The following is a 13,612-nucleotide window of genomic DNA, read 5'->3' as shown; positions in this document are numbered from 1 at the left end:
TCACGCCATGTTTACAATAGCTGTACACTGACTTCCCAAGACCTCTGATTTGCCACTCCTTCTTTTGCTAGAGCAGTTTCTCAAACTCAGCATTGCTGACGTTTTGGGTCAGATAAGGTTTTGTTATCATTTTTTGTGAGGAGCTGTCTTATGTATTCTAGGATGTTTAGTGACATCCCAGGCGTCTACCCACTAGATGTCAGTAGCAACCCGCTTGTTATCACAACCAAAAATGTCTCCAGACACTGTCAAATGTCCTCTGCAGGGCAAAATCTCTCCAGGCTGAGAACCACTGCAGTTGGGAGATGCGCTACCTGTGCAGGCTGGGTCAGTGCCAGGGGCACACCAGTGAAAACGGCCCAAGTCAGGGGGACCTGGCACAGGGTCCCAAAGCCCTCGGGCCAAGTGCTCACTTTGGAATACAGCTAAAATTCTCCTGTAAGCTGATGAGGAGGAAGGATTTTTTACTCCTGGGGTCCAGATACAGGGTTGTTTCAACAACCCTACTCTGCCTCATTTATCTTATCTGTCCCATCTTTTATTTTTAAACTTTCAGAGGAAAGAGTCTACCCATTTTAGCTTAATATATATGAAATGTCACAAAATACTTTCACACAGGCAGGAACTAAGTGTTACACCTTAATATTAAAGAACAGTGTAGCAGCTGTGAGAATTAAAGCTTTCTTCTTATAAATGTAAATCTTATCAAGTATTAATAATGAAAACAAATCCCTTCCCTCTTCCCACCCTCCCCTGGAAGACAGAAACCAAATGATGAGGCAGAGGGCTGGCTCTTGGGCCGCAGAACTTTTCTGCTGAGGAACTATGGTAGGGAATGAGCACAAGAAGTCTACAGTACCTGTCATGTCTTAAGGATTTCAGATCTACATACACAGTAGTTGGGTCAGGCCCTGAGGTTCCCTAAAGAAAAAGAAATCAATGCATTGTTTATTTAAAATTAAAATGAACTATATTTCCATATTTCACATTTTCAAATCAAGAAATAATTTAGCCATATCCATGAAAAATCTAAACTCTATTTTGAAAGCTCACCCTGTCTTCAACCACGAGGCAGGGTACGCGCCACACCTGAGAAAGAGAGACTCACGGCCTGGCTTTAGCCTCATGTTTTTTCCTTTCCTCCCTCAGGAGAGTGGGCCTGAAGCCTCCTCACAGGGGCCAGAGCAGCCCTGAAAGGTTACCAGGCTGAGGAGGGTCCTTGTCCCTGGACTCAAAGCAGGGGTGAGAGAGGCCGACATCCACGGGGTTTTCAAAACCAACACTGGCACAAGCTGCCAGCAAGGGACCCATGATCGCGCTTCAAGGTCAAAGCATCATGATGCTACTTGAAAGTCACTTGACCATGGTCACAGAAGACCTGAAAGTATCCAGCCATGCATGCCCCCTTCTTTTACTCTCACTCTCGTCTGTGCCTACATTTTCCTTAACAGCCTCCAAGCTACATACAATCAGACTCAGTTCTTTTCTCTTATTTCAGTCCCTTTTCTGTTCTTTACCCACCAAGAATAATAACATGGCAAAGTTGCCATCTGGTTGGAGAAAAGCACAGAAGCTTGTATGTGCTTCCTTTGCAGAAAACGTTATAAAATATGGAGCAGACAGAACAACAGAAGGTAAGATGTAAATAACACTCACAAAGGACTCAGTGACTTTCAGTCATTGTCATTGGACCACAGCACTACACTGAGAGTAAACATTTACATTACTGCTCAAATGTGGGCCATGGCTCCAAGTAACTCAGTGATTCACAGAACCACCCGCGAAAGGCGATAATATTATCTTCATCTTACAGACCAGCAAGATGAGGCACGGCCAAGTCCAAATACAAAGCCCATGGTCCCACAGCAAGTAGGTGGACTGGGCTCACGCCAGGTGGTCTGGCTTCGTTCGGAGCCTCTGCTCCAGAGCACCTTCCCTTTCCGTTTATTCCAAAGCAAGATTTCATGATAGTCACCTGTAAACATATCGCGACATTAACTCTTGATCCGAAAGTGGTGCTGACAGCCCGAGGGGACAGACCAATGTCTTTAAAGAGCTTGGAGAAGGACTGCTGCAGGGCAATGCGGGGCCGTTCCTCAGCCACCACCACGCATGTCCGGATGCAGGAGAGGTTGATCCCTCTGGTCTGTAAGACACCAAGCATGTGAGCTGAAGTCGGCAGGGTCATGAAAGAACTGAACAGGGAGGGCCGTTGCTCTATCTCTTTGGTCAAGAAAAGCCAAGGAACTGTCTAGTCTCACCTCAGACGCCCAGGGAAAAGACAAAAGGGTTCAGAAAGTGCCAAGGCATTCCACTAAAGTCATTACCCAATGCTAAATGTGTTCATTCTCTATTGCTTTTCTCTTTCACGTAAAAATCTTAGGTTCCTCAGCAATCCATTTTTATCCCTCCCATTTCTGTACCTTAGATTTCTCCCTATTTTAAATTGGAGAGATAGGGACTGAGAGGAAAAGAAATCTCGTACACTGGAGATCAAATCTCTTGTCTCTGTTTTTCCTTCTTAAGGTCATCTCTCTTATTAAAGAAAATTCAGTGTTTTCTGACTCTCCCACATGCCAGTCAGACATATGATAACTGGATACACACATGAATGAGGTACCCTTGTCTTTGGGGGCAGTCCCTCTCTCATACTCTGAGGTTACAAATTCTATTGGGAAAAATCCTACTGGTGGTCACAGTTCCCTTTCACCTTTACATAAAGTCATTTCCAGTTAGCCTCCCAACCAGTTTCACCTTCTTCTCCACAGGGAAGACTCAGATTAACCTCTGAAAGAGTGCATTAAATTAGAAAGTGGAAGGGATAAACTTCCTGAGGTTTGTAAAACACCCGTCTGACTGCCTAGAAAAAAACCAAGCAGAGATGTCAACCCTACTCGGTATCATCACGCCTGGCCTATTTCTCGAAAACCTCTCAGGACTGCCTATTGTAGTAGCTGCTTCTTACCTTTAGCACCTCCACTTGGTTTCCAAGCCCTTTGGTGCAGAGCTCCATTACTGAATAGGAGCAGAAAGTATCCCTTATTTTGTACTGGTTGACGGTAGAGAGCCAGAGGGAAAGGTTGTTTTCTAACTCCATAGGAGGAATTAAGATGGACTGGTGACCTGAATAGACACTGCAATAAAGAAAGGCAAGAGCTGACATTATCAATTCATCCTAGATATCTTGATATGTTAGAACACCATCAATTCAACAAATATTTACTGAGCATGAAGGACAGTGTGGAGTCCCATTAGATATAAAGGTCTGAGAATCAGCCTTTTCGTACACAATTCACAAGACACAATAACTATAAAATAAAGCAGACTGTGGTACACACAGCAACTGAGATGTGAGTAAAGGACATCAAGATCATAGAATAAAGAGCAAGTCATTCAAACTGGGAAGCTGGGGCTGGGGGTGTCTCAATGACGTGACATTTGAGCTGGGCCTGGAAGAATGAGCAGGAATTTGACAGTCACGGGAGGATGTGGGGATGGTGATGAGAGCATTCCAGGCAGAGGAACAGCATATGCAAATGCACAGAGGTATAAAATTACATGGTGTGTTTAAGGTCGTCAGAAATAGTATCCCAGTGTGAAACACTAGAGCACAGGATGCATGGGGGAGTAGTGAGAAGTGAGGCCAGAAGAGCTGGAGTCAAACAGTGAAAGGGCTTAACTATTGTATGAAGGATTTTGGCTTTACTGAGCAGGCAGTCATTGCAGCTTTACGTTGGGGCAAAATTAGCAACATGGAGGAGGGATTGGAGACATGAGACACCAAAGGCTGAGAGACAGTTAGCAGAGACTGCAATAGTCCAGGTAAGAGATGATGAGGTTTGAACCCTGACAGTGCAGCCGGGATAAAAAGGAAGAAATGGCAGGGTCACGTATGATACGTTACAGTCTACAGCCACGAATCCTCAACTTCCTAAACCTGAGTATAGATCAGAATTACCAGGAGCCCAAGAATCCTGTATTTAAAATATTCTGGCATTGTGGTCTCTAAGTTAGTAAGTCTGAGGAAGGGCCATTGTTTTTCATTTATTATCACTTTTTTTAAAGGAGGGTCACAGTGGCCCATGCGGGGATTGAACCTACAACCTTGGTGTTATCAGCACCGTGCTCTAACCAGCTAAGCTAATCGGCCACCCCAGTAAGGTGAAACCTTTCTTTTTTTGTTTTTTTTTTAAGGAGGGCTTACAGCTCACAGTGGCCCATGTGGCGATCAAACGGGCAACCTTGGTGTTATCAGCTCCAGCTCCATGCACTAACCAGCTGAGCTAACTGGCCACCCCCTCCAATACTTTTCCCCCCTAGGTAATTCCTATGTAAAGGTTTAGGAACAACTTAGCCAAAGGACATGACATGTAACTGGATGTGAGACATAAAGATATAGAAGTTGAAGGTAATGCTCAAGTTCCTAGTTTGGGTCCCTAGGTGAACGATCCCACCCTAACAAAGATGGGGACACAGAAGAATGTTGAGTGGGACGCGTCTGTGAAGGACTCATGGAGATGTCCACTAGGAGGGGAAAATGTGGGTCTGAGGTAAGGTCCCTGGGTGGACAGTGGGACGAGTGACAACATGCTATTTCACAAGAAACAATCTGGCCAGGATGGACGTGCTACTCTCCAACCACATACTGTCATCCCATCTCATTATATTCCTTCCTGCCAAGACTAGGGGTTGTGTTCTGGCTGTCAAAGCATGACATATTTCACCCAAGTATCATCCTTCTACTTGGCTCTGCTTCTAAAATGAGGATTACAAGATGGAACAGAGAGCACGTAATAAGATCACTGACCTTTTGTATGAGGCATGAAACTAACAGAAAAGAAAAAGAGGGAACGCAAATAAGACTAAACACACATCAGAGATATATGAGGTGCACAAAGTCTGGGAAAAGCAGCATTTCATCGAAACTTTACCAAATTAAGGGAGCAAAGGGAAGGATGAGATGGTTATAGCTCCAAAAGACATCCCCACGCATGGTTTCTTTGCTTTTCCATTCCTACCTGCAGAGACACCAGAGTGCAAAGCCAAGTCCACAGTAAGGGTCAAGGCAGATGGCGATCTGCCGAGAGGAATACAACTCACACTGGAGCTTGATGGCTCTACAAAGGGCATTGACCGCAGAGTGGGACATCTGGAAAGTAAGGAACATGAACAGGATGGAATTGGCATCCCACAGGCAGAAAAACAGCTCCAATAAGAGTTTTGAGAAGTTGCAATTCCCCCAAACTCCTCAAAATGATGTACATTTTTCATTGGTTCAAAAGCGTACTCTAAATCTAACTTAAGGTAACAAATTTCTGTTCATTAGTCAATACTGTTTCATTTAATAGGAATCTGTGATTTCATACTGGCTTTAACTGTAATTCTTATTATCTGTTAGCTTCTATGCTAGGCTCAGGACATGGCATAACACAAATTCCTTGGGATAACTTATTCCGGAAGAGCCGATGCTTTTATTTAAATATAGCAGGGACCCTTGATCCTCCGCCTACTGGTCTTGGGTACAACCAGTTGGCCTCTACATCTAAAGTCCCGGGGGTAGTGGTCATCTCTCTTTTTTGCAGTGCTGGCATTTTACCAGCATCCCGTGAGTGAGTGAATATATCCAGACTACTCTACCTTCACTCCTGTAAGCATGCCAGTTGTCGAGACACTAAAATCAAGATACGCCAACATCTCAGGAGTGGGTGGTTTATACAGCTGAGGTAACCTTTTCCTGGGTAAGTCATCTGCAAGGAAAAGAAAAAATCCAATGTCGATCAGCTATGTTGGAACATGAAAATCACTGCTCTTCAACTGGTTCGCTGTGGCCTTGCTACGGCCAAATTTAGCTTCTGGGATTTGCTAAAGCTTAGGCTTCTCGTATTTAACCAAGCAGCTCAAGTATGTCACTCCTAGAGGTGGGCTGGGGTTGAGGACATCACTAGACAATATAAAAAAGTAAATCTGTATCAGGCCAATGCATTTACGAGAAGGTTAGTGGGGGGTATTATAACATAGTGGCTTAAAACACGGACTAAGGGAGCAGACTGCTGCTGCTCAAATCCCAGCGCTGCCATTTTTCAGCAATGTGACCTTGAAGTTATTTAACCTCTTTTTGTCTGTTTTCTTTTCTCTAAATGGTAATAATACCTACCCGCATAGAATTGTTGGGAAGTTAATTCATATAAAGCAATTTGAAAACAACTGACTCAATGCTCGAAAAGCTTTAGTTGTTATGCTGATTTCAAGTCACAGTTCATTATTTACAGGTTAGTACATGTTACGTTAATCAAAGACTGCTTTATGTTTATTTATTTATTATCTATTTATTTATTTTTTAACGTTTAGTGTGCAAAGCACTGTGTGAGCTCTCAATCACGGACTGCTTTAAAAGTTTATTTTCTCCAAGTTGCTATGGCAGATTTTTAAGAATGATAACCTAGAATTAGGATTATTTTCCTTTGTTCATTTATTTATATACCTCTTCCTGCCCCCCAAACTTGCTCTCTAAATATGTCCCAACCAAGGATGTCAAGGATGTCTCTGGCCCCCGCCGGGGCTCTCCAATGGCTCCTCTGGCTTTCTGCATCAAGACACAATTCCGACTCTAACTTTCAAAGCTTCATATCATCGGGTGACCATCTATGGTCAAACAGCAGACTTTCTTTATCTCCCACCTTGGTTTGGGTAGGGTTGCTCAGGTGCCTAAAGAAACCTCCCTGGTGTTTGTCTCACAGCCCATGTTTCAGGTCTTCCTGAAATGTGCGTGAGTCCAATAACCATGGAAAGTCTGCATCATTAACACCAACACAACCCATCTGTGTTATGTACTATATGTGTATATGACTGTGCTTATGTCCGTACGTAACAAATGCAAAAGAAAATCTAGTTCAGCATCTGGCCCACAATAACCACAAACGCATGTCACCCTGCATTTAAACCCATGTAATGTTCCTATAATAATGTGCACATTATGTGGCACTTACTGAAAACAGCTTAGGGGGGAAATCAATGGTTAAGAGGCTGGGAAGTGAGCCAAACTAACTGGGTATGAATTTCAGTGCTACTACTTATGTAACCTCCCTATGCCTCAGTTTTCTTATCTGTAAAATGAGGATAAAAACAGCACCAATCTCTTAGGGTTGATGTTAGATAAAATTAAGTAATACGTGTTAGATGGCTGGCACGTAGGAGGGACTCGGTTAAAGACGTCATGGTTATGTGTGCGGTGCTTTACATTACATCATTTTAATCTTTACCATCCCAAGAAGTAGTTGTTACAACGCCCATTTTATAGACAGTTTTGCCCAAGTTAGTAGGGACACTCAGAGAGGAACCGATGCCAGGATTTAAAACCGTCTGCCTGACTCCACAACTCACTCGCCCCTATCCCACCATTCTCCACATAGCTCTGGGTCTTGTCCCCTTCTTTAGGAGAAAGACCATCTAAAATTCATGCACTTTATGGTTTTCAAGGTACTTTCATAGTCTATTGCACTTAATATTCTCAATAAATATGGGTCAGGCAAGGGTAGGCAGTACTTCAGGAAAGGGTCACCTCAGACAAGGTTATACAGAGAATGAGTCTGAAGCTCGAACTAGAAGCAGACCTTCCGATTCCTAGTCCAACGCCGTCTCAACTGTATCCCATCTAGATATAGACCAAATCAGATCTTCTCAACATTTTACATGGCCTCACATGTATATGGTCATATTCAGCATAAAGCCTAACCACCTTTTCATGATGACATGGGTAACAGCGAGACACTTCTTGTTTCGAGAGTCCTTAGCATGTTGTGATCTGCTTTTCTGGATCTGGCTGTTGTAGTATCCAGCCTTTGGGCAATGCAAGCTGACTGGGTATTAAGTTTTGCCTCTGTCTTAGCACAGGGAATGTGTTAGGACATTAGAGCTGTGTAAACATCTTTGGCATGAGAATCTAGGAACTTTCAGGGAGTACATGTTCTTGTTCCTTCAATAGCTCTGGAAAAATCTCCCCCTCACCTGTGTCAATGATGGTTGGCCAGGTTTTCACGTCCACAGCTGCTGCCGCCTCTCGGGACCTCAGTAACCTCATTAGGGTCTGTGTGGTGAGAATGCAGGCTGCTTTGCTGACCTAGAAAACAAATGAACAGAAATAAGCACCAGGAGGCTTAGTTTCCACATAGCACCACAGGCTCTGGCTGCTGCTAAAAGCAGCTCACACGCCATACTGGATAGGAAAGTATCAGTTTTTCAAAGAACACACATCGGATAATGGAGGTCAGGGTTTCCCTGTATATTTGTCCTTCTGGTAATGTCCTCCTGATAACACTTAACCACCTCAGAGTAATGAACTTGTTCACAACACAGGTTTTGTTTATAATAGCGATTCTCAAAGATTCCATACTTACAATCTCAGTATGGATCCCGCAATCTTTTGGTTTCATGAAGACCATGATAAAATAAAAATAGGATTTTGCTGTGCTCGGGGAGTAAGAGAAGTCAAATGATCATCTCTGAAGGAGTTAAGTGTTTGCAACAGTCTAGTCAATGGTAAAACTAACTAGACCTAGAACATACCCGGAGTTTGAGGGACTCTGTGCTCTCACAGAAACTCAGCTTTCCTCCTCACCGCACAAGGAAACGCAAAGTGACTCACTTCCCCATAAACTGTCAGAGAGGAAACTTCCCTCTCTGCTGCTCTGGCCTACCTTGCAGGTATGACAAGGGCATTTTGCTGAACTGAACTTTGTAATAAAATCATCTATGGTGAACATAGCTTTTAAGCTGCAGACTCCAGTTGTTGATAGAGCAGCAGCTCTCAAAGAAACAAATATTGCATAAATTGGAATTTTGTAACTCTTTGCTTTAAAGTACATTAGGATATGATGCAATAAAGATTTTTATTTTCTTCAATTTTCACATCCTGTAGAAACTTCTATCACCTCCAGAGAAAGATTTGGACACTTTTTAATACTATACCGAATAGTATATATACTGAATTTATAAAATTAACCAAAATAAAGGTGAGCTGACACTTGGGAGAATTGAGTTTGGCATACAAAAAATTACCTTGGTTATTGTGCAGAAAAAAGTATTAGAACTTTTTTAAAAAGGGGGAAAAACTAGTTTTATGGAGAATTACTAATGATAACTTCATTACCTCTTTAATACTCATGATAAATTCACACAATTTTGTACCGCTCCCATAACCATTTTCTCTACTTTACTTCACTGAATCATGCTGGTCACTTTGGTCAGATTAAAGAAAAAGATCGTTTTCAGGAGAGAGAGTTGACTTCCCAACTCAATAGAACTGGAAAATTAGTAAGGACCTTAGTTGTCTGACTCTGGCTTTTATGAGATGAGAACAAGGCAAGATATCCTGGGTACTTACATCCACAATCATACGGACAGTGGGCAATGTGGCAGTAAGGTTCTGAGCATGAGGAGGTCGGACGGTCACAGGTATGCACCCCGCATACAGGCAGCCAAAGAACGCCGCGATTAACTCGATGCCTGCAAGACAGAGTCACTTAGCTGCCTAGGGTCACTGAGAAATGAAAAGGCAGGTCTTCCAAAAATGAGTTCATCACATCATGTGCCAGACAGATTATTTAGACCATAATTTAACAGAGACACTTGCAGAGGAAATTTTTTAAATTAAGAGGGAATAGAAGGTAAAGGAGGAAGCATATACAACAACTTAAAAATACATAGAAAGAAGCCAAGAATAAATAACAAGAAAGGAATTCAGAAGAAAACCCTTGAAAGATACCTGAGGAAGGTATTTGGATATCACTAGTTGGTATCACTTAGGAGAAATAACGGTAGAAATTAGGGGTGAACTTGGGAAATAAAAGAATGGGGAAAAGAGAGATGAGGAACCCCTGAGTTTTCTCTAAATATTTAGAAGGTCACTATGGGAAGAGCAATTAGGCTTTGAGATCTCGCCCCATCCGTGGGTGCAAGTTTTAGGGAGACAAAGCGTGGCTGGATACAAAGAACACTGTGCAATACCAGGACCCGGCGGGTGGCCTCCTCAGGAAGTGCTCTCCTCTACCTCCATGTCATTAACTGGTAGGTGGGAGACAATCTCACAGGAACACCATACGAGGGATTCCTTTACCAGATGACCTTCTAAGAAACCTTAATATCGATGTAAATAAAATAGCATAGTAATCACAGAGCAAAATGAAGTAAGGGAGATAAAAGACCAAAAAAGGCTGGATGTATGAGTGGGTTAGGTGGCAGAGGAATAAAGAAAGGGACGACTCAAATATTTCACTTAAAATTTTGAATATTTACACCAAACTGTCACCCAATAATTCTGAGTCCCAATAGTTTCTGAGTGAAAAGAAGGTTGTTGAATTAGAGCATGGAAGGTGAAAGCAGCAATAATTGAGGAGAACTAAACATCAATCATACGAAGAATGTAAAGTCAAGAGTGCACGTACAACATTCTTTTGGAAACTGGGTGAAATGGTCTCATTCCTGAATACTCCTAGAACCAAAGCATCTCTTTTGAGGGTGTCCAAAGGTCAGGGAGTCTTCATTCCTTCATTCAGTATTTACCCTAGAGCCAGGCACTATGCTAGATAGTGGAAATACAAGTCAATACAAGAGACGTGGTCCCAGCCAAGCCACTGTGCTGCACAACTCCAGGGAGTGAGACCTGGTTCACACCTTAGCCCACGTACACGGTATCCCTGAAGTTGAGAAGTAAGTGCATAGCCTACATGGTCACATATGGTGGCCCTAAGTTGCTGTCTTCTTAAGTTTGCAGTCTAGCAATGGATCTTAAGTCCAGTCTACCAACCCAACACTTACCAGGCGGATAGAGCAACACCACATTGTCGCCTGCGTTTAGATGCCCCTTGTCACCAAGAACTGATGCAATCCTCTCTGCTCGCTTATGAAGCTGAAGGCAGCTGGCTGTGCACACAGTGGTGCCCTTCAAACAGAACGAAGGAAAGCAGGTCAAAGCTCGTGAAGAAAATAAAACAGTAACAAGTATAGCCAGTTTGGCATTATACCTGAAGGGCTCGTGCCTTGGTAGATTACTTTTAGCTAGTTATCAATTCCAGTGAAAATTCCTCTAATGGAATTATGAAATTAGGAAATTACAGAATAATGAGAATGCCAAAAGACATGTGTGTGGTATTTCTTCTCCTTTTCAAGGCCTAAAGGTACGTACGGAATATCAACATTAACTTACAGTCTTTCTTGTTTAAGCTTTAAAGACACACAGGAATTTTTTTTTTTTTAATTTAAATGAGGAAATAAGAGTAAAGGGAAAATAAAGGAAACGAAAGTAGGATGGGGGCAGGAGTGAAGTCAGGACAAGAAATGCTGGCCATGTGGTCATGCACATTTGCTGGGCAGACAGCACAAATTTGGTTCTGAGCTTCTTACAGCAAAGATGTAAACAAAACAGTAAGCGTGAATCAGAGTCACTAGCTGATAAAAAAGATTAGCAGGTAGAAGATGGCTGACTATTCCTGATCCTGAGAGTAAGTTCTCCTGCGGGTCTTCATAAATACCCTTGTTATCCATTCAAGTTTCACTGAGCTGGTCTTTTTGAACCCCTTTTCCCTTGTAAAAATTTCCCACAAGTGGGAAAGTGCATACAATATAAATGCACAGCTTAATGAAAAATAATAAAACAAGCATTTGTATAAGGACCATCATGACATGGAAAAGACCACTTCCATCAGCGCCAAAGCACCCGCATGAGTCCCCCAGGCCAGCCTTCTCTTTTCCACCATACACTACCTTGACTTTTTAATGTTAATTGCTGATTTCTTTTTCTTTATCTTTTTATCCCTCATGAAATTTTTGAATTTTATATAAATGGAATTGTACTGTATATACTTTTGTGCTTTGCTTCTTTCTCTCAACATTATCTTAAGAGTCTTCTATGCTGCTGTGCCTAGGTGTAGTTCATTCATTATTGTTGCTGTGTATTTAAATATATGAACACACAACAATTTATTCATCCAATCTACTGCTGACGGACACTCATTCTTGTACATATCCTGGTGCATAAGTGTGTAAGTTTTGGTCATGTACAGATCTAGAAATGGACATGCTGGATCAGTGGGTAAGCCTATCTTCAACTTTACTGGATAATGACAAATTGTTCTTTATCTGTCATGACAATACCACATGGTCTTAATTACTATAATCGTATACTTGAAAAAAAATCTCATGATGAAAACAAGTTTTACTAAACTGTTTCTGTTAAAAATAATTTTTAAATTGCAGTAATATAAAATAGGACATGTTCAGTATAGAAAATTTGGAAAATGTAGGTAAATAAATATAAGATGGAACCACTAATAACATCTTGGTACATATTTTCCTGGTTTTTTAAAAAACGTATATATTATACATAAATTCATAAGCAACATTTAAAAAAAGGTATCATTTTATACTACCTGCGAGAGGCTGTGCAGTGTCTTAGTTAAGAATGTGGGCTCTGAAGCCAGTTTGGGTTCAAATGAAAGAGCTAATTCCTAGTCCTACTACTTATTAACCCTATAACTGAAGCAAGTTATTTTACGTCTCTGTGCCCATTTCTTCAACCTTGAAATGAACTATGAAATATGAAACATAACGAACCCAGAACGAGGTCATCAGTAAGTACTCAATTATTATTATTAAAGTTTTATGTCCTATTTTTTTCTATTTATACATTAGGAATATTTTTTGAGTCATCAAATATTCTTCTGTAACATTGTTTTGAATGGCTAAATAGTATTTCATCATGTTTATATGCCATAATTTATTTAGTCAATTGTCTATTGTTGGACATTCGGGTTATAATATCAAAATGAATATCCCTTTGACTAAAGTCAGGTTAAATTCACAAGGCCATTTCTTACAACATTCTTCTTTTTCACCCATGGTACAGCAGCAAACTATAAACTTCAGTAAAAACAATTTTCTGGGCATGAGTTACATGGTGACTAAGCTTTCTGGTGGTCTGGCCTAATCCGAGGTAAAATGTTACAATATTCAGAAGAATAAATGAACTACATACATGTCCTTTAGTCATTCACATACTTCTCTAATCAAGAAGCAAATTTAAACTTATGCTCACTAGCAAATACATCTGGAGTGCGGATTTCACAGGGCAGTAACTTGAACTGTAGCCAAGCTTGGAAGTGTAATGGAAAGTAAGCTGGATTGACATCTTCTTACTGAAATGAAAGGACCCTAATGATTCCAGGGGCTTGACGAGAAGCCCACTTCATGTAGAGATGGAGCAAGGAAGTCCCAAACTTTGCTACCACACAGCAGTGGTTCTTAAGATTTTTAATGACTTTTCACTAAAATGCACAGCATATTCCTTTCATGAAGTTTCATCATTGCATAAATTCTCAAAGGTAGGTGTGTGTGTGTGTGTAGAATCTAAGGGGGGCCAGGGCAGAAGGGGGCACTTTGGGAAGACCCCTGAGAGAGTCAATAGGCCCTGCAGACATCCCCCTGCTGGTGAGAAACTGTTACATGCCATGGTCATGGTCACAGAACTTTTAGCCTCTGACTCAACCATGAAAACAAACAGATCTCAGCAGACTTCCACAGAATTTATAACTTAAAAAAATAATATTTTGGTGAACCATCA

The 13,612-nt window shown here is 41.5% G+C and overlaps 1 protein-coding gene across 4 annotated transcripts in view; it reads right to left on the bottom strand.

Annotated features, from left to right (window-relative positions):
• DIP2B (disco interacting protein 2 homolog B) overlaps positions 1-13,612 on the bottom strand; it is a 194,789-nt gene that overhangs the window by 11,530 nt on the left and 169,647 nt on the right. For all 4 annotated transcript variants that reach the window (XM_033116872.1, XM_033116869.1, XM_033116871.1 and 1 more), the window contains 8 exons: positions 10,813-10,936; positions 9,380-9,501; positions 8,005-8,116; positions 5,638-5,747; positions 5,019-5,149; positions 2,966-3,134; positions 1,976-2,146; positions 860-921 (listed from right to left, as the gene is read on the bottom strand). In XM_033116872.1, coding sequence (XP_032972763.1) covers positions 860-921; positions 1,976-2,146; positions 2,966-3,134; positions 5,019-5,149; positions 5,638-5,747; positions 8,005-8,116; positions 9,380-9,501; positions 10,813-10,936 — 1,001 coding nt within the window. The remainder of the gene's footprint in view (positions 1-859; positions 922-1,975; positions 2,147-2,965; positions 3,135-5,018; positions 5,150-5,637; positions 5,748-8,004; positions 8,117-9,379; positions 9,502-10,812; positions 10,937-13,612) is intronic.

The sequence above is a fragment of the Rhinolophus ferrumequinum genome, chromosome 10 (assembly GCF_004115265.2).
Source record: "Rhinolophus ferrumequinum isolate MPI-CBG mRhiFer1 chromosome 10, mRhiFer1_v1.p, whole genome shotgun sequence".
Lineage (NCBI taxonomy): Eukaryota > Metazoa > Chordata > Mammalia > Chiroptera > Rhinolophidae > Rhinolophus > Rhinolophus ferrumequinum.
This window is presented reverse-complemented; position numbering and strand designations above follow the sequence as displayed.